The sequence below is a fragment of the Clarias gariepinus genome, chromosome 24 (genome assembly GCF_024256425.1).
Source record: "Clarias gariepinus isolate MV-2021 ecotype Netherlands chromosome 24, CGAR_prim_01v2, whole genome shotgun sequence".
NCBI classification, from domain to species: Eukaryota; Metazoa; Chordata; class Actinopteri; order Siluriformes; family Clariidae; genus Clarias; species Clarias gariepinus.
Window position 1 is genome coordinate 18,901,939 of NC_071123.1, and position 23,062 is coordinate 18,925,000.

General features: G+C 39.5%; 1 protein-coding gene, 1 long non-coding RNA gene and 1 other non-coding gene across 7 annotated transcripts in view; 2 read left to right on the forward strand and 1 right to left on the reverse strand.

Moving 5' to 3' along the window:
* Positions 1-1,745: 1,745 nt before the first annotated feature.
* Positions 1,746-23,062, forward strand: part of lrch2 (leucine-rich repeats and calponin homology (CH) domain containing 2) — a 78,212-nt gene continuing 56,895 nt past the window's right edge. For 2 of the 5 annotated variants that reach the window (XM_053485144.1, XM_053485146.1), the window contains exon 1: positions 1,749-2,064. In XM_053485144.1, the coding sequence (XP_053341119.1) occupies positions 1,827-2,064 (238 nt within the window). In that variant the 5' untranslated portion in view covers positions 1,749-1,826. Of the gene's footprint in view, positions 2,065-23,062 lie in introns of all 5 variants that reach the window. The other 3 variants (XM_053485145.1, XM_053485149.1, XM_053485147.1) reach the window with 2 other exon arrangements.
* trnam-cau (transfer RNA methionine (anticodon CAU)) lies at positions 8,506-8,578 on the forward strand. The gene has a single exon. It is a non-coding gene; the product is annotated as a tRNA-Met (tRNA).
* Positions 11,681-13,634, reverse strand: LOC128512115 (uncharacterized). Its single transcript, XR_008356241.1, has 3 exons — positions 13,553-13,634; positions 12,412-12,655; positions 11,681-12,323 (listed from the first exon to the last, which is right to left on the reverse strand). It is a non-coding gene; the product is annotated as an uncharacterized LOC128512115 (long non-coding RNA).

Sequence of the window (23,062 nt, forward strand, 5' to 3'; positions counted from 1 at the left end):
TGCTTAGACAACTGCTCGTGACCTAAAAATAAAAGAAAATGAATAGGAATAGGAAATAAATATGAAAATTTAAATAAAGTGTAAGATTAACTAGGAAAGAAAAAAATAAAATGCTAATGCTATGAAGGATATATGAAGAAATATATGAAGAATGAAGAATATATGAAGAAATGTAGAACAATAAGAGCAGCTGTACAAGTAGGTACATATTTGTGTATTTTTGTGTGGAATGGAGTTAGAATAAATGGTAATAAAAGAATAGTAATGTCCAGATGCTGCTGAAATAGACAGCCCTCAGCATCTGGCTGTGTGGTCACACTGGAAAATGCGGGCATCGATCCCGCTACCTCTCGCATGCTAAGGGAGCGCTCTACCACTTGAGCTAATTCCCCTTAGCACAAAGAATTTGGTTCAAGCTGCAGCACTCAGAGTACAGATTAACATAGAAACACTGTACAAAAACACTATACACACTAATTACACAACATTCAGTAACTTATATGGTTGGGTTGGGGTATGTGCAGTAAAGTACTGCTTGCAAAGCCATGTTGCACAAATCAAACATGCGGTATCGTATTGTATATTGTGTAAAAGCACCACCATGCCTCCAACAAACTCCCTACATGCACATTACATCACTACTACTTGCTATTCTGCACTACCTATTATAGTATATATGATGCACACAGGGCTATTTGCCCTACCTTACACTCACTTTATGTGCACTTTACTGCACATACCGCAACCCAACCATATAAGTTACTGAATGTTGTGTAATTAGTGTGTATAGTGTTTTTGTACAGTGTTTTATGTTAATCTGTACTCTGAGTGCTGCAGCTGGAACCAAATTCTTTGTTCCTGTACTTGCTGATAGCATGTTTTTTTTTTTGCCATTAACAATAACGTTAGCATAGCTGCTTCCATTGCTGGGATGGGATGATAGAGACATACATGGACATATACAGTGACATAATGACACAACTCTCTAGCCCATGGAAAAACAGAGCCAGTTTTTTGGAGGGTTGCTTTTGAACCAGCAACACGTTCACTTTTTTTGAAAAAGGGGCTCTATAAGTCTATGGGTCTTCTATCTTTCCACAAATTGCTTGCTTTAATTAAAACCAAACTGGAGACTAAATTACCCTTATTTTAAACAAGTGAAATAAGGTGTGGCTGCTGTTTGGACGGAATGAAACCCTGCAGCGACCCCTAATCATTGACCCCTGCTTTATGTGTCGCTGCAGAACCACGGCTCTCCACTGCCTCTAGTGGTTAAGTAGTAAAGTTACACTGTATACTGTCATTGCTTTAATATGTATAGACACCAGATGTCGCCATAAATCCTGTGCGGCTTAAACCGCGAGCCACATAAAAAGAAATGAAACGCCTTTGCTCAATCTTCACTGCAGTTAGGTGTCATTAAAATAGCTGGGCGGTGGAAACCACACCGGAATGTACCTAGCGTTTATGACAACCACACGCACGCTAACACGATCAAAGAAAAACAAACTGTGTCATCAGATAATAATTATGACAGAAGGAAAAATAAAAACCATACATATGGTGCTTGTGGTAGAAGGTGGTGTAAAGAGGCAAGCCTATGATGCCATGCACATCACCATGCACAGCACCTGTCCCCCTTCCCTCATCCCTCTCTCCGCCCCCCCAACATCCTCCAGCCCCCTCCTCGTCCTCCTCGGCTCACGCACGCGGGGCGGAGCGGCTTTCTCTCTCTCTCTCTCTCTCTCTCTCTCTCTTTCTCACACTCAAAAAAAAAAAAAAAAACACCCTCGTTATTATCTTGAGCATTTATTTCCTTTAAGAAGATGGCGGCGAGTCAGGGAGGAGCGGTACCCGCGACGGTCCTGCAGGGCCATCACTATCCAGCCGGACCGCACTGGAGCGCGAATGGCGCGCCCGCGCACCCGCAGCCGCCGCACACCGCGCGCAGCCTGGACCGCGCGCTCGAGGACGCCGCGAGCTCCGGCGTGCTGAACATCAGCGGCAGGAAACTGCGCGATTACCCCGGACTCAGCTACGATCTCACGGACACCACGCATGCAGGTGGGTCCGGTCCTCCTTATACTCATCTAAATGAACCCGATCCACCCCACTGCATGTGTGTGTGTGTGCGCGCGCGTGTGTGCTGATTTATTTATTTATTTCTCTCTGGTTTGCTCTTGTTAGCATGTTAGCACGCTTATACACAATAGAATGATGCAAATCCATCATTGTCCTCTTTTCACTGACCAACATATAGATGAATAGATTCATCATCCTGGATTAGGATTTAAACATCAAAGGATTTTAAAACGTTGCGCGTTGCCGCTTGTTCCTGCTGTTGCAACTCAAAACCGTATCATCATCATCATCATCATCATCGTGCGCGTTATTATTCTCATCGCTTCCGAATTACGGTTACAATGTAGCGCGAGGACATGAATGAAGAAGCACTGGAGAGAGCGCGCGCGCGCACGCACTCCGTCCACGTTTCTCATAGAACGCAGGACTTGAACCGCGCGCGCGCGCTTCCTAACGGGAGACAAAAGACGCCGCTGCCTGTGTAACGGCAGGCGACGGGCCATCAGCGCCTCTTCCTCGAGCAGCACAAACAGCCAGCACCACCCCCCTCTGTCTTCAAGCCGTGCACGGACGCGTCACACACACACACACACACACACACACACGGGTGTGAGCCATCAGAATCATCGTGATGCATTGTAATGAGACCTAAGCTGTCGCATGACCCTAATCCGGGTTAATAGACATATACAGTGGACTGTATTAGAGATGGGAGTCACCTCCTGATACCATATCATCACGATACCTCGGAGCCGATTCCATTAATATTGCACTTCTATAAGTATCACCATTCTATATTACATTTCCCTCTGTTCCCTTTGTTCCAATTTTAAACCTTTAAAAATGTTCAGGGAGTAATTAAATCTAGCCCCTTCCTTATAACATTAGTTTTCTAACTTAAAACCCAAGCGCAACGTTTAAACAATACAAACTAACATCAAATACAAGAGTTTAACATTTGATTAAACAATGTGTATCTCAGTCATCTGCGATTTTATTATTTCTATACAATTCTAAACAATATTATTAGTAAACATTTCACTCCGAAACACCCAGGAGATTAAATGTGTAAATAGTTCAGAGTGCACCACCTGTAGGAACAGCAATGTGTTGCCGCCTCCAAACTCAACCTGACAGGGAGTTGAGTGAGTATGAGTGGCTGCAAACACACAGGCATGTAGTTAGCACACAGCGTCTTTTAAGATTAAGCCTGTGCAATGAGTGGGTTTGAGACTAATTCCATCACACACACACACACACACACACACATATACAAGGTGCATCATGATATGTAGGGTTTCTCTTCTACTGTAAACATTTCAATTAAAAAAATTATTTTCCTTTAATTTTTATTATTGCTGAATTTTAAAGAACAGTATATAAAGGCCCATAGGTCCTTTTCATCTGTGTGTCTTGGTTGTAAACAGTCTCACAATATGCACATTATTATTATAACAATTGTTATTATTATTATTATGCTTGTGATGCGTGCTGTTAATAGGTTTATATAAACATTAATGTTATAAATGCTAAGTGTGTTTGGGTTGTACAACAACTTTGGACAAAGCGTATTTATCTTTTTTTAAAATCTCTTTTTATGTCAATTCTGATTGGTCAAAAGGTTTTAAATAGTTTTCCTATCAGTACCTCTGACCGTAGTTTTCCAGCAGTATTTTGCATTTTATGGTTTCTTGGTAACATATTGTGCATATTCTGTAGAGAGAGGAAAAAGACAGAGGCTGGTGACGTTGGGAGTGATGGGTTCTAGCCGCTAATAACATGAATAATAAAAAGAAACTAGTTTTGCAAATCAACTGTAAATTGATATAATTACAAGTATTTAAATCAATTTCTTAAAAAAAGACAAATTCTTGTGGGTTAAGGGGAATAAAGCACTTTGGCGTCTGTTGTTGCAGAAAAATAATCATGTTATAGGTGGTAACAGTAACTCCGTCTCATATCAGGCTCCGTCTCAGCATCCCGTCGTTAATTATTGTGTTATATCAGCATGTCCAGGAGTGTTTTATTCCATCAAGGCTCAAGGTCAGATGTCTGCACAAATTTATGTTGTTCGGGGTTACACCTTGGATCAGGTCTTAGCCGCTGTAAAGGACCTGCCAGTAACTAGCAAAACATAATAAGGATGTCTGGCAGTTGTGTGAGCGTGTGTGTGTGTGTGTGTGTGTGTGTGTGAGTTTAGAGGAAATGATGATAAATGTCTCAGTAGACCAGACTACCAGAAGAGGAAGTGATTTCATGAGAGAGGAGCAGACTGACGCTGACTCAACAGCAGTTGAGAGTTTTCAGTGCACACACACACACACAGGTTTAGGTTAAAACCATATGAGGTGTACTTTCTAATTGTGTTTATTTTTTCGTGTACTTGTTACTGCAAGTGTTTGGAGAGCATTCCAGTCTCTATGCAGTTAGACTGTTTGTGCATGTGTGTGTGTCCCAGTGACCTACTTAGTACTCTTGGCTGGTGGAAGAGAGTATTCGGCCACTAATCAGTAAGCAAACGCACATATAGCTGACCTCACTATGTCACTAAACAGCTGCTCTCGAGGCTATTAATTAAATTGCAGAGCGTCCTAACAGACTTGTGTCTCAAACAAAGTGGCGGATCATCGTAAAAAATGCCACTGTTAATTTGTGTGTCTATTTTCATTACAGTTCAACTACATTTCTTTCTAAAGTGGACATTAATCATGCATACTCTATTCTTAAGATTTAATGCAGTTTAAAAAAAAAAAATTAGTCACCTAAGTGAGTCTAACACTCTTTTAAATCGTTTTCACTCTTGTAGTTATATGATAGTATTATACCATGCACATACTTTCTTATTTGAGTCAAAAGGTGGTCAAAAGGAATTAGTTTACACACTGCCTGGCCAAAAAAAAAAGTTGAGCAATTTAAGATTTTATTCAATCACCTTTAGCTTCAATGTGGTGGCCAGTCCATGTGTGAAAATGATTCCTCATGCACCGGGAACCACTCTTTAGCAATATGCATACTGTAGATGTGCTAGTCTGGTGATTCAGTACATTCAGGTCGTCAGCTGACTTTGTTTTTATTGCAACATAATGTTGCCGAACCAAGATTTGACCAACTGAAACTAAAACTTCCCCAGAAGCTTGTTCAGTGGCCACCTTGCATAATCTGTATAATAGAGCAATGGAAAAAGGTCATGTGATCTAATGACTACAGATTGACCCTATTCCAGAGTGATGGGTGCATCAGGGTAAGAAGGGAAGTGCATGAAGCGATGCACCCATTACTCTGGAATAGTGATGGGTGCATCGCTCTATTTTATGCTCTCTAGCAAATTGAGCCTCACTAACAAGTAAAAAAAATAAAATAAATAAATTATAAACATTTACAACTGTTTAGCTGTTCAAATCCTATGAGTTCTCATTAGATAGTGTGTGTATGTGTGTGGGAAAATGCTCTTATTTCCACTATTTAAAATACCTATGGTTGTTACTGTTGTGACTTCACCAAGCATTTAAGGTGATCTCAGTTCATGATTTGTTCCCGATTACGTTTCTGCCACAAAGTTGGCGGTTCAGCACTGTCCTTGAAACGATGAGGTTCTCTATACGTGTTTTCCATGGGAGAGGATATTCTTAAGAATATAACTAGGGAGAAAGGAATTGGAAGAAAATAAAACTTGTTTCTACTTTTTAAATTTTCTCCGCAGTGATCAAAGGGTAGAAGTCAATTACAGATCAGAAATGTGTATCAAGTAATTGATACTGATCTTTATGTGCACAAACAATTATGGACCAAATTTTAGAGACTTCTGAGATCAACTAAATCCAGCATAAACACTGTAGCTTGCACACAGAATCATGATGTTTTGTATTTTGTAGTAAATAACAAGATAGTAAGAAAGATATGTGTAAAATGTCATGTGTGGATTTAAATCAAGTCAGATTTTTATGAAGTATTGTTGTATTGGCAGTTAATGAAATAGTACTACATACATGGTGCAAGTTATATGCACCAATATGCTATAATGGTATAAATTGCAGCAAAACATCATTTTGAGCCTGCTATCTATCTGTAATAATGCCTAGTAGATCATTCATATAAAATATTAGTGTTATATGTTTGGTGGCCACGGTTTAGTGGTTAGCATTTTCGCCTTGCACCTCCAGGGTGTGGATTCGATTCCCGCCTCTGTGTGCATGGAGTTTGCATGTTCTCCCCGTGCTTGGTGGGTTTCCTCCGGGTACTCCGGTTTTCTCCCACAGTTCATAGACAAATTGAGTTTGTGTGTGTGCCCTGTGATGGATTGGCACACTGTCCAGGCACCTTGTGCCCTAAGTCTCCTAAGGGTAGGCTACAGGCCCCTCGCGACCCTACAGTAATATCCAGGATTAAGCAGTATAGATGATGGGTGAGTGTTATGTTTATTTGCGCAAACGTCCTTTCAATGACTCAGTGCTGCAGAAGAAGTAAAAAAAAGTTTTGAGGAAGTGTTTACGGCCTAAACAGGAACCATCCATGTCTATTTATTCTAAGGGGATGTTTCTAAGTTTTGCTTCTCTGAACAAGCATTGTTAAATCTTTTTTTCTTTCTCTAAACAATTAGGTTAATCAGTATCGTACATAATTCAGTGTTCAGTTCTATCATTTGGAACTATTTGAAAACTTGCTATTTGGTAAAAAAGAGAGAGCTAATTTTATTAGTTGAAATAAAAACAAAACATGCTAAACATGCTTCCAGACAGGATGTGTAATGCTAGCTAAATTTAAACATGACAACATCCGATTCTAAGTAAGTACCTGTATATAACAGCCAAAACCGATGTTAGCCGTTAGCATGTTAGAAGCCATTTTGCCAAGTGGTGAAATAACCTCAGCAAAATAATGCCAATTTCCTAGCATTAGCATTAGCACAATTGGGTTAAGTGTCAGTGCCGTCAATTTATCATTACTGTTTCAGATATATTCTTTTCTCCCATAAAAAATAAATTAGATACATTTTCTCAGATTTTATGATTGTGTGCTTTTGTTAATCTTTGTTAAACTTTCTTTTTGTTAATGCTTTTAAGTAAATCCCACAATCGTAGCAACATTTCAGGGTTTTACGACATTAATATTGCTGTAAATGGTGTTTAAGTAAAAGGCTTGATGTAAAGAGATGCGTGAGGATGGTAATGATTAGTTGTTATATGATTCATTGGCAATATGAATTTAACAGGTTAGGTTTGTTTCGCATGTGGTGCTAACCATGACAACTCAGTGACGTTAGCTTAGCTATCCTTGCCTTATTTGCCGGTCAATGCTGATGTTCTGCTAGTATGGGAAACACTGGATCGTGCCGCTAGATCTGTTTAAATAAAACTTATACTGAGGGGAAAATGCACATCTGGTGGCATTAATTATCAGAAGTTAATTAGTTCTTGTGTGGCACAGCTGCGTGGTGGTTAGCACTGTGGCCTCCAAGGTCGAGGTTTCTATTCCCGCCTCTGGTCTGCGTGTGATGTTGGCATGTTCTCCCTTGCTTGGTGGGTTTCCTCTGGGTACTCCGGTTTCCTGATTAAACTAATTGGTGTTCCCGAATAGCCTGTAAGTGTGTGATTGAGTGTGTATGTGTGTTTACCCCGTGAGGGATTGGCACCCTTTCCAGGGTGTACCCCTCCTTGTGCCCTAAGTCCACATGGGGTTGGCTCCAGGCTTCCTGCGACCCTGTACAGAATGAAGCAGTATAGAAAATGAATAACAGTTTATTAATTTTTCAACTATTGGTAAAAAATATGTGTAAAATGTGTAATCCTTGAAATTGATTTATTGGTTAATTGGTTAAATCCCGGTTCAGCTATAGCAATTTTGTATTTATAACATGCTGCTGCTAGTAGTTTGTAGTTTTAGAAGTACTAGTGCTACTTTTGCAGTTGGAAAAGATCAGTTAATCAAATAGATTTTTCAATTCATTTATTTTTTTTACTATGCATTCATGTTCAATAAAACGTCTGTCTATACTGTTGGGATTGTTACCATCTCCATTGTCTTTATATGGACTTAACACACAATTTCATGGCAGACTTGTCTCAGCTGTGGCCTGTTTGACCTTCATGGGCCAACACACACACCCACACCCACTCTCAGACACACACACAGTGTGGGGGTCTCTAGGGACTGAGGTAATTACGCTCGATTGGATATGCTTAGCCAATCTGTATCATATCACCTTTGAACCTTAGCACAGAGCGTTACGGCCTTTGTAGTCGAAATAGCTGATGTAATCAGAGGGCTGTCATCTTCTGAGGAATTTTTCTTTTGAGAAAAAGAAATTTTAACCTCGGCTTTGCTCCGATCACTGCCGAAGACAACATTCCTGTTGCTCTATTCACCGGTTGAGTGTGCAGTGAGTTAAAACGTTGACCAGAGACTATTTACAGCCTGTGCTCTCAGGCCTCGTTGGCGCAGTAGGCAGCGCGTCAGTCTCATAATCTGAAGGTCGTGAGTTCGAGCCTCACACGGGGCAGTGTCGTTTTCCTCATGTCTACTGCGAAACATGAGAAGAAAAAAAAAAAACAGACACATCTTATTGGTGTAAGTTAAAAACAAAGAGGTTGTTTTAGAAATGTTTTCCCTCCATCTCCATTACACCTCTCCCCAAGTGTGTAGAAAATAAACCTTTTTTATTTGATTTCATTTTGTAAAGGACGATAAGTATCTAGAAATGAGCCGGCCTAGAAAAAAAAAACGTTCATTCTGTAGCGACACTGCCACAGGGACTTCCTGCTAATGTCAACAGTAAATGCCATAAATCAAAGCAAAATTAGAAATGGATTTCCTCTCTCCCCCTTCCCTCACCCTTTTCTTTTGTTTTGGGAACATAAGCTTCCCTTTGTAATCTGTAGCTACTGTATGTCTAATTCTGTTTTGTAATAATGTACAGATGACATATTGATGACTGGGCTAAAACATTTTACACGACACACACAAACTCGCACATACACACATACTGTACGCGCTGATAGATCTGTAAGTCAAAGTTTTTATGATTGTGATTTATACAATCAACATATGATTTATGATTGAAGTGCATGTAAATCCCTTGTTAAAAATCTGCTTTATTAACACATATTAATCTTACAAGTTAATCTAACTGTTTTTCCATTTACTGTTTCTTAACTTAACATGTCCACAATAGAAAAACATTTTCTTAATATCGCTAATCAACTGCAAAACAGTTATTATTCAACATCATACATATGCATGGAAATGCGACCAATACATGGTTACATTGTAACAAAATAAAGTGCAAATAAAGTGTTGGCTAACTACGCTTTACTATCAGTATTCATTACAGTGTTAAATCAGATACAGTGGTGAAACTAAGGAAAGTTGTGTTTCACTTGTGTAAATGTTCTGTGGAATTTAGATTGTGGCACAACAATGAACTGGAAATCTGTGAAAATCATTATGACATCATTGAGGCTTCGAAGCCACGTATCTATGGAATCAATTTATAACTTAAAATTTGGAATTCTACAGAGGTCCTAAAGATACAGAGTGTTTAAAATATCTTGAAAAAAAAATATTTTTTTCATTAAAATGTTGCAAAACTTGACCTTCAACTCAATCAGTGAAAAAATATCCAAGTCTCTGTAGAATTTTGGAAAATTAAAAAAAATCTAAACATCTACACCAATCAGTCAAACATGTTACCACCACATAACATTACCATATTAACACCGATTATCAGTTATACACCCGTAACCTGGCGACGGGATCATGGGCACCCAATGCTTACTACCTGCAAGAAACGAAGGCCCCCTCCTGGTCCAATCCCACAGGAGAGCCAATGGACAACAAAAAAAGTCAATGCTGGCCGTGATAGAGAGGCACACCCACACCACGTCCAGTCATGCATTAGTGCAGCAGGCTAAGACCCCAACACGGCCAACTTGGCCTCCAGACTCCCCAGATCCCAATTTAAACAAGCATCCATGGAATGCACCAGACAAAACAAGTCTGATCCATGGATGTTTCAACCAGCAATCCACAGCGCCTGAAGGATCTGGCCAGTGGTCTTGTGGAATCATGTCCTGAGGGGATAGAAATGCCAGAGTCACACAAGCAGAACCTACACAATATTTGGCATAATGTTTTGTGTTGTTGATGCAATGGCTGATCGGTTTATATTTCACTGTAAATTAAATGAAAAAGAATGATTGTCAGCCTGTCACGTACTGCTTTTCCGTAATTATTCTTCTCTATTAATGGTTAAAACTTCACTGAGAGTGAGTTGCGAGCCAGTCCTAGAGCATGAAGCTGGGAATTGAACATAGTCTCTTTAACACTGTTTAGCTACTGCCATGCCATGGCTATTTATCCAATCTCAGAGTCAGTGTCAGTCTAAAACACTTCTACTTACTTTTATTTATAAGTTATTTCGAAATATTATTCAGTTAATAATTAAAGTTGTTGAAGAAATGCTAGTGTACTCACTTAGCTATTGAAAAATTACCTGGAAGTCGTTATTATGTTGGTTAAGTGGTCGACACAGCATTCGCCCATTCGCACATTTACTTGGAATTGGCTGGGAATTGAAGCTGAGTATTTAAGTGTATCTGCTTTTTTGTCTTAGATGAAATTGTACAAGTCTTTTTCATGATATATCATTAAAATTTTTGTGTAATTCTAATAGTAGCTGTCATTTATGACGTGTAAAATTCCATAAGGATTTTATGATTACACACTACTTTGGAAAGCCTTTTAAAACAGTAGAATTATCCTATTGAAATATTTCCATAATTTCCATTGAATGGAGTTTTGTAGTGCTGTATATTAGTATACACATGCAGTGTTGTCAGGATGGCCGAGCGGTCTAAGGCGCTGCGTTCAAGCTGGGGAACAATAGTCTGTTTGAGGGGGGGAAGAGGGCGAAAAGAAGGGGAAGAAGGGGGAAAAGGGAAAAAGGAGAAAAAAGGAAGAAAAAAATGAAAAATTGAGAAAAAATGAGGTGAAATGAAAGTTATTACCATCTTTGATGTTTCCCTCTAGCTGTAGACTGCTAATGTCATTGTAATTTTAAGATTTGCATCAAAAATGAACATTTTCATGCATTAGGCAGGGGGAGGTTATGGATCCAAAGATCCCAGGTTCGATTCCCGTGAATGACGTTTTTTTTTTTAACCCAAAAATCTGACAAGTGTCACAAAAATAAAAAATACTGCCTAATTAATCATAACATGAGGTTAGGTTATTGTAAAAGTATTACAATTTGTTGTTTAATGCTTTATGCTGTGTCACACAAAAAGTAAATTTGACTAATATAATCAAATTAATAGAATAAACATGTAAGGCAATCCAACAGTGTCTTCACATTCTCTATATGACTGTGACCTGCTGGAATGAAGGCAAATTCATTACAAATAAAATATTAATCTGGTGATGTACTTTAAAGAGAATCATATTCTGTCATTTTTTTCATCTATAGTCTATAAAAAAGCCACTCTGACTCTTGTTTCTACAAATATTTGTGAAAGAAAGAAATCATAAAGCTTCTTTAAAAATATAATGCAAATTTATTATCAAATTATGGTATCATTATACAGTTATATATTGCACTCACTCATTATCTCTCCACCTTCTTCCAGTTCTTTAAAACTAAAAATATCTAAAAATAAATGCTAGAAGAAAATACATACAAAGAAAACTTAAAAATGTCTGCCTTTTCGGTAAAATCAGTAATAAAACAACAATAAAAAAGAATGGAAAACATGTATCTATGTATATAGAGATCCAATCTGCAACTTAGACACTATTTACACACCACCAATTAAAACACAAGTTTTCACAAATTATTAGTCTATTTTTTTTATCAGCCGTTTAATCATTGTCCATTTTGTCAATGCATAATAAATGTGTGTTGTGGGCTCTTGTAAATGTCACAGAGTCTGACAAAGATGGCCTCTGCTAGGCAACAACAGTCTGTCTACTGGCCAGGTGATCCGGTGGATCCTAAGACACAAGACACGACGAGCCATGGTCCCCACACCTGGTGTAAATTCACCCTTTGTTTTGGGATGTCTAAAGTCCAGTGCTCAACCGCACATGATGCCGAGCAGGGGATGCCTCACGCTGCTTGTCATATGGCATTAAGTTTTGACAGAGAGCTATGATGGTGCAGAACTGCTGGTTGCTGAGTGTTTAACCAGTTTCAGTCCTTGTCCAGATGGTCCACTCGGTCCATTCGTGGGACAGTGCTTATCCCCAGCCTAGTAAATATAGCACATACAATAAAAATCAATAACTATACTACCACAAGCAAGAAAACAATGCACATTATGCTGTACAAACTCTCACCTAAAGACCCAGCAGCTGTTGCTCAGGTGCTGGTGGCCATCACCCTGGTGGTCCTGGGGGATCAGCAGTCATGGCTGTTGACACAGTGGCTAACAGTTTGGTGGTTTGGCAGTTGCTGACACAGAAGATGGAGAAAGTGACAGAGGAGAAACTGTCTGAATATACGACTGCGAGAGGGTGACAATGTCCTTCTAGCCATGGCACTTGTATCAGCTCTGGACAGTGCAGAAGAGCTGGGGAGGAACTGAGAGAGAAAGAAAGCATAGTTAATGGATTATATGAATGAAGACTAAAACCTTTAATGGATACAGATGGATAGATAGATAGTGTTTATATCAGTGTATAATACAGGAGGATGGCGGTGTGTATCTGTAATACACAGTTAGATCCAGTTCAGTCATATTAACTGTATTAGAGTCTAAACATACTCAAGGTGGATTTGTGCCACAACAGATTCACTAAATGACTGAAGTTATAACACAAACCTCATATTCATATTGTGATTTAAATCTGTATGAGAATATAATCTACTGGTTTACTAACATTACGGTGTTACTGTAGTCAGGTTACAGTTACGGTTGATTATTCATTGTTTTGTCGAGTGTACAGTGATTGATTTTAAAGCATCAGATTATAATCTAATACAGTTAAATATGCATGCACCACATGTCCGTTATAACACTGTTATGCCGTGTGTGTGTGTGTGTGTGTGTGTGTGTGTGTGTGTGTGTGTGTGTGTGTGTGTTACATGTTGGAATGCCGATACTGTATAGTATTTTAGCAGCCTGCACTCAGTTTGTACTGTACATGCAAGGGAAACACGTTTGTGTTCACGTTTATTTTACATGCATTGGTTTTGTTAATCTTTTGATCATACGCGGGGCTGAACTCTCCCTAACATCACCGCGACCACTGTGTGTTAATAAATACAGAAAATGTGTCATTACTGTACGAATACACTGCGAAAACGCTAAAATACATCGCTAATGTGTAAGTGTAAATCTTATTGGAGGCACGTCTCTTTAGGAAACGTTAATGTTAATACAGGATCGGCAACTTTACAATAACGTTATATGACACAAACCGCTTAAATTAAGTATATTTATCTCTGAAATCAATACTATTGTAATGTACATCTTACCGTGTTATGTTGAAAGAATATTGATATTCCGAACCGTTTAAAAGTTTGAATAAGTTGCATCCGCACTGGAGGCGGGACCAAGGCAGATATTTTGGAAACGGAGGAAGCTGATTGGCTTTGAATTTTGGAAACGGAGGAAGCTGATTGGTTTAGAATTTTGGAAACGCAACGTGAATTTTGGAAACGCAAGGACGTGATTCGACAGAGAGACTCGACGCGGATTGGTCGAGCTGAATTTTGGAAGGAAGGAAAGGTGATTGGCTGTGAATTATGGAGATTTTGGAAAAGGGCAAAGATGATTGGCTTTGAGTTTTGGAAAGCGAGAGATGTGATTCGCCGAAAGAAGCAGCCGCACGGTGTCCAGGTAGCGTAAGCCGCAGTCTCCCCTGGAGGCGTGGGTTCGAATCCCACTTCTGACAGATTCAAGATATTTTGCAGACAGTGCTGGATCAAATAATTAAGTCTCTGGATCAATGGTTCCGTACTGTAGTCCTTAAGGATACCCTGCTCTGCATATTTTAGTGTTTTCCCTGCTCCCAGAACACCTGATTTTAATAATTTGAGCTAATTTAAACTGATTTAATTACCAGCCTTTACTAAATAGAAGTGAGTGTGGTAGAACAGGGGGGGAAATGTGCAGGGTTCATGCCAAGCACTTCTAAGATGCCACTATTGGGCCCTTGAGCAAGGCCTTTAACCCTTTCATATCCATGGTAGCTGTATCATAGTTGGCCTCGCACTCTGAGCCCTTTTCCTATCAAGCTGAGATATGTGAAGTTAAGAATTTTATTGTGCTGTAATGTACTGCATATATGACAAATAAACGTGACTTATTGTATATGGTAGCCACTAGAACTGAATATAAAATTATAGATCCAAGTTAACTGCCCTAAAGTGACACCGCACGTATGTGCTCGAAGTTTTCAGGGGAAAAAAAAAGGATTTCTCTGGCTTTTTGTTGGAGGAAACACATTTACTGTGTTTCCTGGCCTAACACACCCAGATAGCAGAGAACTAAATGTTTGTGGTAGTTTAACTTTTGGGGTTGTGTGAAGCTGCTGTTGGGATGTGGAGTCACTTGAGCTTAGCTGAGATTGCGTGTGTTTGTGTGTAACAGAGGAAGTTACTGTTGCGAATTTGGGAACAAGTGCTTTGATATGGACTGTCGGAGCATGTGATCCACGAAGAATATGCACACAAAGAGCCCAGTGAATATATTCAGAGAGACTGAATTGCTGCAAAGCATCTGCATTCAAAGAAGGTTTTGATGCTGGTTCCTGACTACATTCTCAGCTTTACAGACTTTATAAAATGGCGAATAAGGAAAGAATTCAGCTGCATGGTTCTTTCGGTTCTTTCATGTAGAATGAAGGATTCTGAAAAGGTCAAATAAGTGAACCTATAGTGGCAAGAGAAATTATGTGAATCTTTTGGAATTTCATGACATTAATTTGTCTAAAAATGTGATCTTATCTTCAAAAGTATAAAAAAAATATAATGTGCCTAAAATAATAACAAAAAAAATCTTCTGATCTGTCTTTTATTAAGAATAACCATAAAAACCTCATAGTGCTAGTGGAAACCGTAGGTGAATGCTGGAGTTAATGACCTTAAAAAGCTACAGTAGAACTTATCTGAGGATCAGATCACATTTTATGACAAATTATTGCAGAAAACCATGACATTCCAAAAATTTTACATACTTTTCCTTGCCATCGTGAAAGCTGGAGGTGTCTAATGCTGACACCTGCTCTATTTTTAGTTTTTTTTTTCAATACAGCAAAATCATAAAAGGGTATTGCATGTGTTCAACATTTAGACTATGACTACATTTTTGTAAGTGGAATAATAATTATTTATTTTATATGTTCAACACATACACACACATACTTTTTTGATGTAACGAGTAATCTAACGGGTTAGGTCCGCCATTTACGTACTCAGTTATTTAGTTACTTTTTCAAAAATGTAATCCATTATTTAGACAAGTTATGTAATCCGTGAGCAAGACAGCAGTCATTCCCAATCCGTTAGTGTGTGTGTGTGTGAAAGCAATCCTACAAGCCCTGCCCCCGATAACCCGCTCCCCTCTGTTATTCCTGCCATTATACCCCTATCTCACCTATGCGGTTTGACTATGTGAGAATTGAAACGGTGAAAGATAAAAACCTAATCACAGCGCCAAAACTAACGGTGAATGATGATGAACCGTACTTATGGCGCGAAACCGCGTAGGTGAGATAGGGGTATTAGTAGTTACCAGATTATGGGCCAAACGTTGCTGAGTGATGATGATAGAATAATTATAAAGGTTTTGACTGAAACAACATGCATGAGGAATCACAAAGGAGTTCTCATTTTCTGTAATGAAGAAGTACTCGAACTAGTTACTTTTATCAAAAATCAACACTGTAATGGAACTGATTACTTTTTAAAGACAGTAATTTTGTAATTTAATTTGTTACTTTAGAAAGTAACATCTTCCAACACTGATGGTCAGTAGAATTAAAATTATTAAAGTATTCTGCAAAATTCACTGCTTAAGTCAGTTATAGAAATTCAGATGCGTCTCCAAATTGCACGTACAAGCAAAAAAAAAAAAAAAACCTTGTTTTTTGTCCTTATTTTTCATTTTTGTTTTGACTGCATCTTAAATAAGCTGATTTAAATTTCCCACCTCATGTGACACTAGAGTATATAATCAGTAGATCCTTTCCTTAAGCTTGGCGCGTGGTTTAGCTGTAGCTTACTTACATAGACACTGAAACAGTGTATGTGGGGAAGGAGTGAGGTGTTTGAGGTGTAAAGAATTGAGAGCTGATCATGCATTTGTGGTTTAGTGGTTATAAGGGACAATGGTTTGATTCCCACCTTGGGATCCCGTTGTCGTGGGTTTCGTGGGTTTCTTCTGTTCCCACAGTCCAGAGACACACAGATTAGGCTGAAGTGGTGTCCCAAATCGCCTGAAGTGTGTGAATGTTGACCAAAGTTCCTACCACGGTCGTGAAAATGGGAATAAATACAGTGGTAATCACCATGGGCCTCCACGGTCCCTAGTTGGACTACAGAGGTTCTGAGATGGATATCATGCATTATCACACACTTTGAAGATCAATATTTATTATAGTAATTATAGCATTTAGTGCAATTTGTGTTATAGCAGTAAGATTCAGGGAAATTCTCTTTATAAGGGTGTAATTTTATTTAAAAAAAATTATAACGCTGGTAGAATTAAATAAAAATTTCATCATAATTTAGGATTTAAAAGTAAAATCAATATTTATGATATCGATATCGATAGTGGTTCTGCTTATAAAATAATCATGGAATTTATTATAATATAATTCAGTACAACCCTGCTGTGTTAAAGACCGCAGAATGGAATTCCTCACGATAACAATGGAATTAGATTCAATTCAGGAATACTCCTGTGGATTTAATATACTGTGCAGTGATTGTTTCACTTCCTTTACGTGATCCAACAAACAGACTTCAAGGTGGCCGATATATTTTTATACAGTAATCAATTAGAACGAGTCACATTAGCCCGGGGTGTAACTGTCTTATTAGTTTCTTATGTGTTATTTGGATGTAATATAGTTTGATATTAGGCAATGCCAGACCTAGATCTGCTGTCTGTGTGTGTGTATGTGTGTGTGTGTGTGAGAGTGAGTGGGTGTGTGCATGTGTGAGCCGACTGGGGCTGCGATAAGTAACGTCTTCATGTTATCTTCAGCAGCCGGAGTGTAGAGACTGAACGAGCTGGCAGCAGTGCACACCATGTGTTCATGTTCCAACTGCATCCACACACACACACACACACACACACACACACACACGCATGCAGGAGATACAGTCTCAAATTCAAAGTGACAGCCAGACAGCGTGTGTGTCTGTGTGTGCGTGAGTGTGTGTGTGCGTGTGTGTGTGTGTGTGTGTGTGTGTGTGTGTGTGTGTTATCGTAGACTCGTTAATGCCAGCAGTCGCCTAACAACCAACAACAACCCTCAGGAACATTTAGAGATGCACCATCACACCCGCACACTCCTCCTCTCCCGTCTCTGTTCCATCAACACCCCCCCCCCCCCCCAACCCCCACTGTATTTCTCTCTCCTTCTTTCTTTCATGGAACAAAATCTGATTTCAGGCATTTACAAAAGATAAAATGAGGCCCGGTGGGCCTGCGTTGTTTGCAGTGTTATCTTCTGCTGTTAAAATCTTAAGCTTATTTGGGCAATGTTAGTTGTACACAAGAGAAGCAGTAAATCCTTTTTTTTTTTGTCATCTTTTTATTTATGCAGTTATGTACAGAGATGCACCGATTGCAATTTCCTTAGGTGTTACTGATCTGCTGGTACGAGTTTTGGCTGATTTTGGCTGATTCAGTTATATGTCTAAACGAATACATTACATCTTACATTTACAGCATTTGGCAGACGCCCTTATCCGGAGCGTTCCAGAGTTTCCATTAATAAATATATTCTTTCACTAGCATAGTGGTTAGCACTGACGCCCTGCACCTCCAGGTTCTGGGTTTGATTCCCGCCTCGGGTCTGTGTGCATGGCGGTTGCATGTTCTCTCCGTGCTTGGTGGGTTTCCTCCGGGTACTTCGGTTTCCTCCCACAGCCCAAAGACATGCAGATTAGGATAATTGCTGCTCCCAAATTGCCCGTAGTGTGTGAATGAGAGTGTGTGCCCTGCGATGTATTGGCACCCCTTCCAGGGTGAACCCCGTCTCATTTCCTAAGTCTCCTGACATACTTTATGCTTTAGGCCCCCTGTGACCCCGTATACAGGATGAAGAGGTATAGATCGTGAGTAAGGGGTTAACTAAGTTACCGACTTGAAGTACCATCTTTTTTTGGTGTTAGTGCCAGAGTGCCACATTGAAAAATTTAAAACCCAGTTTTATAGTCTATTTGTGGAATGTTACGGAGATCCTCCCGGAGATGAACATAATAGTAAGACTAAATACGTAATCGGTTCCCAACGTTGATTGCCAGAGCACATTTGGTGTTTAACGCCGCAGAGTTCAATTGTCGGCTAACAGGCTTTCACATCCTGCGGGCATGGAAAAACGAGACTCCTGGCGTCTTCTGTCGGTATACATGAGGTGAGAATGTCATGATTCAAATGTCCAAAGAAAAGGTCAGTGTCTCTGTCTAGGGACCACATCTTTCTTGTTCCAAGGGTTTAGGCAGCTGAAGCCAGACAGCGCCATTCCTCAGACTAGGCCGCTGTGTATTTCGCCCCGTCTTCGGGGCCGTTCACATGTTGTGTTTTTGTGTGCTCAGGTTTGTTTTTAATGGAGATGGAAAGTCCCAACTTCTTAAATTGTCGAACTGATCAACTTCACTCATTCTGTCCTCCTGCATCAGGATGGATGAAGGACGGAAAGCACCCGAGCACGTTATTTTTGTGACTTATTTTATTCATTAATATTAACAGACTGGGTTGTGCGGGAGCGTGCTAAAAAGAGCACAGTTTAATTGCACATGCTGATTTTTCAGTAATGGGGGAACTGAGAGGATTAGTTTGCAACAAAAGAAAGTGAACGTGAGCGTAGTTAACATGCAGGGGGTAAATGTGAGCGGCAAAGGATTTGTTCATTAGATTTATAATTTTGCTAATATTCTGTGAGCTCTATTTTTAGTCAGATTAGTCAGAGATGGAGCGAATCACATGAAAAAAGAAAGAAAAAAGTTAAAGAAAGAAATAACATGAACAAAATAGTTTTTGGGACTATAAACTTATAAACAAAAAAACTTGTCAGCTTTATTATATAAATCCGCTTTGAGTGGAAAACATTTCGACTTTAAGGCTTTAAACATGCCAATGTTAAAAAATAAAACTAAAAAAAAAAACAGATATGTGCCGTACTCTGTAATGTGATCTTACAATATCGGTATCGGAAAACGTATCCTGCAGGAACCGGTATTAAATTTTTGAATGATTCCGAGTCCTGCGCACAAATTACACAGTATCTTAATGCTTATTAAATACTTTTAGTCGTTTTTAATACTTCGAAAGACATAACACATAGATGCTTGAGATAAATCAGAAAGTAAACATGAATGCTATTGAATTGAATTGAAGCACGTAATGCACAAAAATCGAATCAGGCCGTCTGTCTACTGAGGATTCCCAGCTCTCTCCGTGATGTGGATTCGGTTAGCCTTGATGTCTGGCAGCATCCCTTCAAGCAAACAAACATCTCGGCATGCTGTATAAAACTGAACAAAAATGTCAAATGCAGTTGCCTGGCAGCCTGGAATAAACAACATTTCATGGTAAAAATAAATGAAAAAGAAAAAAAAAAAGAAAAGAAAGATGTGCACCAAACCGAATGCATATCTCCTGCCTGCACATCTCTCCTCTCAGTCTGTCTGAGGCTCGCTATTGATTTTCTAAAGCTTTCAGCAGGAAATATTCAGTCGGTAGGTGAGAAAGTAGACGTCACTGCGTAACAGGAACCAAAAGCATTTTAAACATATTAATAACCTCAATAACTATCTTTATCAAACACCTGGCTGACTCATATCTCGGTTGCTTTTCATCGAGTGGTTTTTTGCGGCAGACGGTGAGGGAATTGCGCTGAGATAGACAGACGTCTGGAGTCTGAAACACATCAGTCATTAGTTTTACTAATTGACTGCTTCTTCTCCACTGAGAGAAGGAGAAGAAGGATAGAAATGAATGTCAATGTAACAACCTTTTTATTGATCTGTTATGGGTGTGAATCGAGAATCCTGTTTTTTTTTATCATCAAAATGCAAGAACGGAGGTCACTTCATCACCATGACACCTTCATGACTGGCACTAAAATGAGTAACTTCAGGACATCCTAAAAATATTTTTAAATTACCTGCTCGAGCAGATTCAACGCCTGGAGTGGTTTAGCATTCGTCCTGCTGATGGAATCGCCAAATGCCAAGATGGTGGTATGAAGTTTTGTTCTTCTAACGTGACCTCATATGAGAAGATCCACTCCCCCAGCTTGTTGCTCATCCCAACTGCTGTTCTCTGGTGGGCGTGGCTCAGAAGTGGCTCATTTACATAGACACGGAAATGGCGCGCTTGGAAGAGGAGTGAAATAAAGGGAGTTGACGGCATTAAAAACAGCGGGAAGCTCTAAGGCCTGGAATAATCTGTTAAAGAAACAGTATAATATGGGACCTTTAAATAATTACGTTTACATCGTATTGTAGATTTCTATTAATTCTTATCGTAGCTTGAACTTGAGACTATGAAGCGTTACAAGTTGGTGCTGCCAAGGCGATTTGTTTTTGCGTTATCACTACTAGTGTCTGAACTGTTCCTTTAAAGTGTGTGTTGGTTTTCCGGACCAGCACTGGCTCTTTATTAGCGGAGAACAGGTTGAGCTAAAGGTTGAGATGCTTTATGGTGAGGGATGGCGGAGGACTCGTGAGAGGTTAAGTGGATGTTCGGAGGGAATGAAGTAATTACCTGACCGTCCTCCTCCTTCACTTTTCATCACTTACATTAAGTGTGCGTAATCTCTTCACCAGGGTCGGCGAACGCGGTCGAGCAAATCACAGCGAAGAGGACGCTCACTGTACGGACTGTACGGTATCTGTTCCTCAGTAAAAGCACAAGATCAGGGAATGAACACTATTTTTTTATGCAGCTTGACTTCATTTACTCTTTCACATCCTAGTTCTTCTGTTTACGCTTCTTTTTTATTTACAGTTTCTAAAGGTTTTTTTTTTCCTTCTGTTATTATTTGGTCATATTTCAGTGTCATTGTTGGCGCAGAAATTGTGTAATGTGAATTAAAATAAGAACTGTATTTAAATGTGATATAGTGTGTGAGCACTGGAGCGGAATGCTTGGCTACCGTATGTAGAACATTGAATGATGTGTGTGTGTGTTTAGAGAAGGATTAAACAAATGATGTATTTTTTAGGTTCACTTTCGCCCTCCCGTCTAGCTAAAGTACTGAAATTTCATAGCAGTTTCCACTTTTCTCCCCCAAGTCATTGTAGTTGATTAAAAAAAATGATGATGAAAACCGTTCATGACCTCATATCTGTACTTAACACACCATTCAGCGTAAAATATACAGAAATAACTTCTATTATCAAATTACTCTTATAAAAAAAAGTGAGTGAGAGAGAGAGTGTGTGTGTGTGTGTGTGTGTGTGTGTGTGTGTGTGTGTGTGTGGTTAACAGGCCTGTAGCACCTTCCTTCTTCTCTGTAATTACCTTTTCACTCTCTGATGATCAATCAGACGTCGCCATGGCAACGTGAAGACCCCCATGGGCTAATGAAATTCAGGGACCATACGGGACACTCCGCCCACCGGCTGCTCACTCTGTGTGTGTGTGGGTGTGTGTGTGTGGGTGTGTGTGTGCACATGAGCTCTATTCCAAAACCCACATGTTTTTTTTTTAAAACCTCTTTTTCCACACAACCTTATCTACATCGCCCTTCCTAAGAAGCACAGATGAAATAGAGCCATTAGTGTGATAGATGGAGTGTAGGTAGCGTTGGATAAACTTCTTATATACATCTTATTTAAGTCTGCTAAACATTTTATTTACTCTTGGTGTGTTTAGCCACAGACGCTATGTCATTGTAACACGTTACAATCCAGCTAACTGACTCTAACTAGCATTTTAAGGCAAAATAAGAAAAGTGAAATTATAGTACAGTAGGATAGATTTTAGACTGAGTGGTTAGTACTGTCGCCTTGGCCCTCCAGGGTCTGAGTTCGATTCCCCACCTCAGGGTCTGTGTACATGGAGGTTTACTGTGGATGGTGAGTTTCCTCCGGGTACTCCGGTTTCCTCCCACAGTCCAAACACATGCAGGTTAGTCTAACTGATGTTTCCAATGAGCATGTGATTGTTTGTGTGTGTGTGTGTGTGTGTGTGTGTGTGCCCTGTGATGGATCGGCACTGTACCCCTCTACGCCCCCCTCATACCCCGAGTCTCCTGGGACAGGCTTTATACAGTATACAAGCGGATAAAGCGGTCTAGACGCTGAGTGAGTAAGTGAGTAAGGATAGATTTTAGCCTTGTAACAACAAAAAGGTTGAATTAAGGTGTGTAAAGTTAAACTCCCTGTAGCTCCAGATTACTTCCAGAAATCCTCTCTCCCACACATTTCAGTGTGTGTTGTAGCTTGTTGGATTTCCACCACTCAGAACGGCAGGTTAAATCCTGTGGGAACTACAAAACATCTCACTCTGATTACTTTAGACTTGTCTGAAAACACAAGTGTGTACTGTACTGATTTTATTTGTACAGTAGTATCATATTAACGGCTGGTAGAAATGTAGAGGGGTGGGGGATACGCCGGAAATGATCACATGATGCATGAAAATGTTTCCAACAGACGCCATAGACAGTATAATATACGTAATAAAGTACAGGGAAATTTGAAGTGCATTAAAACTGAAATTTAAGACTTGGAATACATCCCATGCAGTTTTTTAAAAAGTTCAATAAAAAAAATCTAAAAGCTAAATACTATATACAACAA